General features: G+C 32.7%; 2 protein-coding genes across 2 annotated transcripts in view; one reads left to right on the top strand and one right to left on the bottom strand.

Annotated features, from left to right (window-relative positions):
• The window catches only part of LOC137628995 (uncharacterized), a 24,574-nt gene extending 23,048 nt beyond the window's left edge, over nt 1–1,526 (top strand). The window contains exon 5 of the mRNA XM_068360249.1: nt 1–1,526. This exon is cut by the window's left edge and continues 108 nt beyond it. Within this exon, the coding sequence (XP_068216350.1) occupies nt 1 (1 nt within the window). The 3' untranslated portion in view covers nt 2–1,526.
• The window catches only part of LOC137629464 (uncharacterized), a 190,343-nt gene extending 181,180 nt beyond the window's left edge, over nt 1–9,163 (bottom strand). Inside the window, exon 1 of the transcript XR_011041517.1 lies at nt 9,037–9,163. The gene's annotated coding sequence lies outside the window, so the exon portion shown is untranslated. The remainder of the gene's footprint in view (nt 1–9,036) is intronic.
• Nucleotides 9,164–9,545: the final 382 nt, after the last annotated feature.

Below are 9,545 nucleotides of genomic sequence, written 5' to 3'. Positions count from 1 at the left end.
ACCGAGGTCTGCATACGACATTATAGATAGATATTATCATCTTGGTCTTGGCTTTATTATCTTTCAGGTGGTGTCAAGAGCGAACTTATATAATTGTTCCAACAATTTCATCAGTTTTTTTTTTCTTTTTGGTAACATACTTGACTTAAATTGTGCCAAAAAATAATCGTTATTTGGTGCAAATGTTAGTATCAAAATTATTGTATATGATACTCGAATAATGCCTTCTTTATTCAAATTGTTTGATAAACTTGTCTAAGTTATTGCCAAGTAAATATTATCGTGTCAAACACAAATATGCATGAGTCTAGATATTGATTGATAAACTTGAGTTTATCCGGAGAAAATGTTTTTCTTATGATGATTTATCATACGACAAAAGTCCTTTGTTGCGTTCGACATGTTGCGATGCTATTCGTCAGCAAATGCCTACCATGAAAATTTCTTTGACTTCCATTACTAGCAATATCGAATGGGTCTACTGTTTTTCATTAAATTTTGATCAACGGTCTCTGGCTTATTGGTCCACCAGTGTTGATACCAAGTTTTTCCTTTGAAGTCAAAAAGCTGTTTGATGATAAACACGTAGTCAACACTAGGAATCCAATAAAGAATCTAAGAATTTATCTAAATAAAATTACCTTTATTCTTTGATCATCTACTTTTTTAGTTTTGTTTTATGCAATAGAATTATTCAATTGATCAATAATGGAACATTAATTATCTGATCAAGATTATATTTCACTAGATTCTATTAATTATTTTCAAGGTCAAACTGTAGCGAAAAGTCAAAACAAATATTACTAAATACTTAAAAAAAAACACTATCGTAACATTATGAATTTTTATTTTATTTATTTTTTTTTTTCTTTTTGTAGTAAAGGCAATTTCTAAAAAGACTGCAGTATTTCCCATAGTCTATTTCGTTTTACTGATCTCAGTTGTTAATACTGCATATGATAGTAACATATATACCTATATACATGTTTTGTAGCCTCCCACATATTTTCATCAGTACAGAGTCACCAAATGTAACTTATGGCCAGTAATACTACCTGTTTTTATTTTAAATTTCATTGGGGCTTGAACGCACCCAAGAATTGTTTGGGATATTGCATTTCCAAATATGTTATGCCCCCAATTTTTTTTATATCTTTCAGTGTTTCTATGTATTTTGACTTATTCTATTTTATTGCATCGTTTTTATTCAAGTTGACTTTTCCTCTTAGAATAGCACTTCTTGATCGTAGGCCAGTGATTTCTCAGTCAGAATAAAGCCACTTTACATATTTTACACAATTCACCAGCGTTTTTGTAATATATGAATAGGGATGATAATTTTGCACATTTAGACGTGTTTTTCATATTACTATAAGCCATAAATTATACTCCTAAGGATGAGTATAATATATGGCTTATATAAGTATAAAAAAGACACATCTAAATGTGCAAAACTATCATTAATCATAGACAAGTGAAAACTTAACAAGCTACAATGGTGGATATGGGTTGATTTCAATTCTAAGTAAGAGAAAAAAAAAAAAACCGGAATTCGACAGGTGTAAGTATAGAAGAATTGTCATCAACTTTTATCTCTCTTTGTGGCTGAGTAGATAGTTCAATGAAACCTCAGTTTCTTGGCCCGAGTTCGATTCCACGGTCGACTAGAAGCTATTATCTTTGGGTTGATCCCCCCTAGGGTCTCTGATCCCAAGGTAGAGAGAATCCAGATAATTAGGAGGAGTATGATATATGGCTTGCATGAATAAGTAGGGATATGAATGAATAGGAAAAGATAACCAGAAAAAAGAAGGATTATTAATGAGTAAAAAAAAAAAACAGTGAGACAGTAAAGTTGTTATTTCAAACCTTCTCTGTCCTTTTAGAATCTAGGTGAGTGGTTTATGGTAACATATTGCAAACGCCCATTTCTATAAATCTGTGAGTCAGGAATTCGAGTCTTGGTCATGCCAAATAGTTTTTAGTAGTGTCTGTATCTTCTCCTTTCTTGTGAGCTATGGTTATTGGATTTGGGGGAGCCTATAGGCTCCCCAACCCCCCATCCAAAGTTTACATGGATGGTGAGATTGCAGACACTAAAGGAACTAACGAGAAACCTAATCTGGCGATCACCAGTCAGGGACGTTAACAAATAGCATTTTTTAGCTTTTCGTTAAAAATCATGGCCGGGTTCCAATGTTATTTATTTATTCATTTATTGTTTCGTTATCCTTTCACTCTAAAGCTCGTGCTGGTCGCAGCTTATACTTATTTATTTATTTATTGTTGATTTTCCTTTATGTCTATTTATTGTTATATTATTGTTACTTCTTGTTTAATAAATAATAATATAGCTTTGTACTGTTAATCATACCTACAGGTGCCACGAGTCTCAATCTTTTTTTTTAAACTAAAAGCCTTTGAAAGGGGAACTTTGCGTCATCAGAATTTGATAGCAACAATGTTATTAGAATGTGAGTAAATATAGACGTCAAATAGACGTTACTTTTATAATCCTAAAAGGCTACGTGATAATAGGGACAAGTAAAAGTAACAACAAAATATACAATTGGCTCAGAACAACACAGAACATACCCGACGTTAGTTACCTCTAGAACTCGAACTAGAATGCCTATTGGTAAACTGGCTGAGTCCAGCTGTCGATTATAATAAACATTAAGGAAAAGAACATCAGTGCCTGAGGAGGCAAACTATGGAAGGTTATTTGTGCTAAACTGTTTGTACAAGACTAAGATCAACAGGAGTGACTTTAACGGGAAGATGCGGAATAGACTGAACACTTTAATGAAAAGTACAATCTTCAGTTAAAGATTTAGAAGGCTCAACACCTATGAATAATCAGCAATTAAATAGGTATCAAAGACCACTACAAAAAAATATAGCTCACTGAATGTGTTAAAGTGAATAGTTCGAGATGTGCATGGTCATTCAATTAATGTTTTTTAGGTGCAGGAAAAGTAGGTTACTATACTTTCAGTCTTCACTTACAAGAAACCTTTAAATGGTTCAGAGAAGAGACCATACAATTCTGGACAGTGGGAGTGAGTGGAATAAATAACTATTCCCATCCGTTAACACTTCACAAGTTTGAACATTGGAAGTGTGGTACATAAATGACGTGAAAGACTAGAACAAAATTGAGAATTTAAACACGAGATCTTTAGACTATAGTCCATTTCTTTTAGCGATGCATATTTGCACCGACTCGCGGCGGTGCCCTTTTAGCTCGGAAAAGTTTCCGGATCGCTGATTGGTTGGACAAGATAAATCTAACCAATCAGCGATCAGGAAACTTTTCCAAGCTAAAAGGGCACCGCTGCGAGTCGGTGCAAATATGCACCGCTAAAAGAAATGGACTATAGTGGTCCATTCTTATACGGATTATAGTCTGACACCAAGTAACTTATAGGAAATAGAAGAAGCCATGACAAACTTTAATAGTATTGTAATAACAAATGAACGTGGCTTAAGAATAAATAGATATGAGTAATAAAAAGTTATTTAGTGGCTTGAACAGCATAGGTAATGTAAAAAAGACTTCCAAGATATGGAAGAAATGAAATTAGTCAAACAAATTAAATATCTAGATATTATGATAAATAATTTCTCAAAGGGAAAGAACCGTATGGTGAATCAAATTTGTTGTTTAACAGAGTATTGAATATAAAAAAGGTAGATTATCAAATGAATCTTGAAAGGGAATCACAAACAGAGAGGAGTTAAAGCTTGACGTAAATGCATATTTATATCGATAGAATAAGTATTTTATTGATCTGTTAAAAGGAGTTATGCAAGATCTGAAAGGGTTCATATAAAGAATGTTTTTTTTTTTCCAATTGATGATGTGGTTATAAGAAAGGTAATTAAGAAGCCAGATGCTACTGTATGATATTGATAGTGCGATTGAGGAGCTGACCAGGATTTGTAAGTTACATCTGGATAAGAAAAGGTTCAAAAAGAACGGGAGAGAGGAGTAAAAGTTTCTTTATATAACAGTAAAGGTGATTAATGAAACTATTAGAATTATGGAAGCATAATGTTACATAGTATACAAGGTAACACAGAAAAGTGATGCCTCAAAGGGTGTTTGACTATTGCTAGTGTAACAATCACATCACTTGGGGGGGGGGGGGAGCGGAGGGCCTTTAGTCTGGCCTGAAAATTATTACCTCCGCCAACAAAGTTAGAGGGAGGTTATGTTTTACCACCTGGTTTGTATGTGCGCTTGACTATGAACAGCTTCCTGACCACAATTTTAATCGTAATGAAACTTGCAATGATTAATTGTTATGTAAAAACCTGGAAATGATTAAATTTTGGAAGGTCAAGGTCAAAGGTCGAGGTCACAGTCAAGCAAAGTGTCCAATTCACGTATTCAACCCTTTGACGCAAAGGGCCTTGGTTAGATTTTGCCAGTCGTCTCTATCTTAAGCTTTTGATTCAATACCTCTCTATTCATCACCTACTTCACGCTTCATAGTCCTCAGCCATGTAAGCCTGCATCTTCCAACTCTCTTACTTCCCTGTGGAGCCCAGCTGAAAGTTTGGTGAACTGATCTCTTTTGGGGAGTACACCTCCTCCTACTCCACCTCCTCCTACACCTCCTCTTCCTCCTCCTTCACCCTCTCCTCCTCCTCACCAATTTCATGAAGATATATGGTTCCTCATAAATGGATATTAGCTAAAGTCATAAAATGGTAAATGTCAAATACACTAAATAACTCGACTACACCACTTTCATGAAAACAAGTTTAAGAAATATAAACTAGTAGAAAAAATTAAAAAACTCTAAAAAGACAGAACATCTATTTTTCAATTCAAGCCAAAAAAAGAAAAAAAAAAACCAATAATCCAACTATGTTTGTATTTATTTTGAAAGCATAATTTTTTCCATCAACAAATATTTGATTTTGCAGCAATATTTTTTTCATTCAGTCAAACCTATCCATCTTCACAAATCACACCAATTATCGCCTTATATAATTACTGTTTTCGCTCTCTCTCTCCGTCCAGTACATCACCTCGCTTTCCAAAATTATAATGTTGCTGTTTTCTGTATTCTTATTTTCCTCAGAAAATCCTCCTCCTCTCTCTCTCTCTCTCTCTCTCTCTCTCTCTCTCTCTCTCTCTCTCTCTCTCTCTCTCTCTCTCTCTCTCTCCTCTCTCACATATATATATATATATATATATATATATATATATATATATATATATATATATATATATATATATATATATTTACACATATACACACACACACACACACACACATATATATATATATATATATATATATATATATATATATATATATATATATATATATATATATATATATATGTATATATATATATATATATATATATATATATATATATATATATATATACACATACATAAGGCTCGGTCAAATAATGCGATTTTAGCTACCATTCAGACCGAAGCGTATTTTATGGTACTGTATATGAATGTTCATGAATTCTAATAGTCATGCCTCTTCCATCATGAGGCTCAATCAATACTACACAGTATTCTGGAAGTTTTATTCCAGCTGTGACCAAGTTTGGAATGATCTTGCTATTCAGTAGGTGAATCGGCAGAACTTCAAATAACTTCGACGTACCTGAGGCTTTTATCCTGCAGTGGACAAAAAAATGGCTGTGTATGTTGTTGTTGTGTGTACCATTATATGTACTGTTTATGTGTGTATGTATAAGTATATGAGTGTATATATATATACATTATATTGTATAATATATATATATATATATATATATATATATATATATATATATATATATATATATATATATATATATATATATATATATATATATATATATATATATAGTTGCTATTTGGGCTCCTCTCGGGAATCGCAATTTAAGTTGAAATAGAATAGCCAATGCTGTTATATCTTCCTAAGTATATAGGAAGATATACTTTCATGAACTCACCAACTAGCTCTAAAATGAAAATAATCAAGGAACATAAAACCATATAAAAGACTTATTACACATATAACTATATAAAAGAATCAATAACTAATATACCTAGTCACCCGCAGTTATTGAGTCTTTCATATAGTTATATGTGTAATAAGTCTTTTATATGGTTTTATGTTCCTTGATTATTTTCATTTCAGAGCTAGTTGGTGAGTTCATGAAAATATATATATTCCTATGTACTTAGGAAGATATAACAGCATTGGCTATTCTATTTCAACTTAAATTGCGATTCCCGAGAGGAACCCAAATAGCAACTATATATATATATATATATATATATATATATATATATATATATATATATATATATATATATATATATATATATATATATATACACACACACACACACATATATATATATATATATATATATATATATATATATATATATATATATATATATATATATACACATATGTATGTATGTATATCATACAATATAATATACATATACAGAAATATATATACACTCATATACATATACATACACACACATAAACAGTACATATAATGGTACTCACAACAACAACAACAGACACAGCCATTTCTTGTCCACTGATCCATGTACCTGCCACCTCACACATATATCCCTAATTTGTACATAAAAATCTATACCAAAATGCATGAAAAAAGAAATGTAGTGTAACATCAAAGATAGAGCATATATTTTCAGCGTATACTGACTTTCATTTGTTTCACATATTCTTATTCTTGTAAACAAAGTGCGCGATATTGAAGTTTACTGTAGAAGACACTAAAGTAGATAGTCCTGGATTGATATAATTTATGAAACCCTTCCACCCAAGTGCTTAGTCTGTGTTTGTGTTACGGGTCTTCGGTCATCTCTAAACAGGGTTCTCTAAAGAAAGATAGAAATTAAGTGAATCATCTGTCAAAAATCTTTGGCAATGTTTTCTTGCGTTAAATATCTATTATTACTATACACAATATCCCTGGCTGAAACAGGTCGGAAACTCTCCTCCTCCTCCTCCTCCCTCCCCTCCTCCTCCACCTCCTCCTCCTCCTTTTCCTCCTCCTCCTCCTCCACCACCCTCCTCCTCCTTCTCCTCCTCCTCCACCTACCTCCCCTCCTCCTCCTCCTCCTCCACCTCCCTCCCCTCCTCCTCCTCCTCCTCCTCCTCCTCCTCCTCCTCCACCTCCCCTCCCTCCCCTCTCCCTCCTCCTCCTCCTCCTCCTCCACCTCTAAAATACGTTGTTGTATATAAGGTTAGAAGAGACTCTTCGGCTATGACAACCAGCTCTTCTAGAAGGACACTCCAAAATCAAACCATTGTTCTCTAGTTTTGGGTAGTGCCATAGCCTCTGTACCATGCTCTTGCACTGTAAGAGTTTTCATGCTTGAGGGTACACTCGGTATTGCTGTTCTATCTTAGTTCTTTTAACTTTGTTTTGTGAGGTTTTTTTATAGTTTAAATATGAAAGATCTATGTTAACGTTGTTACTGTTCTTGCAATATTCAATAGTTCATTACTTCTCTTGCTGTTTATTTATTTCCTTTCCTCACTGGGCTATTTTTTCCTCTTGGAGCACTTAAGCTTATAGCATCCTGCCTTTCCAACTAGGGTTATAGCTTAGCTAATAATAATAATAATAATAATAATAATAATAATAATAATAGTATCACTAAATAATAATAATAATAATAATAATAATAATAATAATAATAATAATAATAAGGATAATAATCATAATAGTAACACTAAAATAATAATAATAATAATAATAATAATAATAATAATAATAATAAAAACAATAATAATAACAACAATAAAAATAATAATAGTAATAATGAAAATAGTAATAATATAAATAAGAAGAAGAAGAAGAAGAAGAAGAAGAAGAAGAAGAAGAAGAACAACAACAACAACAACAACAACAACAACAACAACAACAACAACAATAATAATAACAATAATTAAAACAATAATAATGAAAATAAGAATAATAATAATAATAATAATAATAATAATAATAATAATAATAACAATAATAACGATATTAATAATAATGATAATAATAACAACAACAACAATAATAATAATAATAATAATAATAATAGCAATAATAACAATAACAATAATAATAACAACAACAACAACAACACAACTGGTCACCGCACGACTCAACTTGGCCCCTCATCCCCAAGAAATTCGGATGGTCTGAGATTATCTACAATCGAGAAATGTATTTTGTTGATGTTATTAATTCCTGAATTCCACATACACTTATTCTTTATGTTATCAAATCATTTATGTTGTTCATGAACAACAGTTAACTGCTTTTTTTTTTTTTTTACTTTTTTTTTTGGGGGGGGGGGAAGATAGACATATTTTGTTGTTGACTTCATTAATCGTAGATATTGTTTCCCTCAAGGCTGGCTGGCATTGTGCCCATACAAGAAATAGTGTTTTATTCTATAATTAATTGACCCACTTTGCTTATATTCTGTGTTAGCAAATGGTATAAAAAAACTAACAAAAGGAATATGCAAGGGAGTCTTTGTAGTTCGTTATGGTGTAAAATCTAAGTTTATGATAGAAAGGCCACATTTTGTAAGGAAAACAAACAACAGATCATCACCTAACTTAGGTTCCTCACCAAACCCAACCTAACTTAAAGGGTGTATCCTTACCTACCATGGGGAACTTGGGGAGGGGGCTGACGCCCTTACAACCGCCTTAGATTACCGTATCCTCAAACTAAGTCTCAAAATATGTTTGCATCCCTACTGGTTTTACTGCCGGCAAGGTAACACTTAACCGTAATATTTCGTCAATCGTAAAACTAACTTCCCCATATAGAAAACCGATTGGTCTACCCCAATAAGCCAAAGCAAAGTTCTCCAATGAATTACATTCTCCCCTATAAAAATACATTCATTTGTGTCAAATGAATAAACCCCCGCCCTATCTACCTACAACCCACCAACCCTCATGCTAAAGGTACCATTTTGTGTGTGCAATTTGTATATCATGTACTTACCTAATTATTTATGGCATATGTCAGCTAGTTACGAAAACTCAATACGGTGTGGTAATATCTTGAGGATCTTATTATTTCACAAGAAAGTGTTCGACATCCCACGAACATCACAGATTCACAGGAAAACAAATGAAGGGAGGGGGTACAGTCTACTTCTATTTTGACATGCGGATTGCGGCCGTGGCGTAAATAATCACCGCATTGATTAGTATGATTATGACAAAATCCTTCGTATCAAAACAATGCAAGAAAGATATGAAAATAGAGTAAATAACCATTATAGGTGGTTATTGACTGTGTCATTCGCATTAGTTTGAGTCCTTAATAAACTAGGAATCTCGTGTTTCATGTTTTAGGCTCGTCGACTCTTTTTCTGTTTCCACTCTCCACACAGTTACACCACCATTTCCGAATATTAGCTAGTGAGACATCCAATGTGAATGTCTCACTAGCTATATGTACGATATATATCGTACACGTACGATAATTTGACCCTTTTGTACGATGAA

This window comes from Palaemon carinicauda, chromosome 37 (genome assembly GCF_036898095.1).
Source record: "Palaemon carinicauda isolate YSFRI2023 chromosome 37, ASM3689809v2, whole genome shotgun sequence".
Lineage (NCBI taxonomy): Eukaryota > Metazoa > Arthropoda > Malacostraca > Decapoda > Palaemonidae > Palaemon > Palaemon carinicauda.
This window is presented reverse-complemented; position numbering and strand designations above follow the sequence as displayed.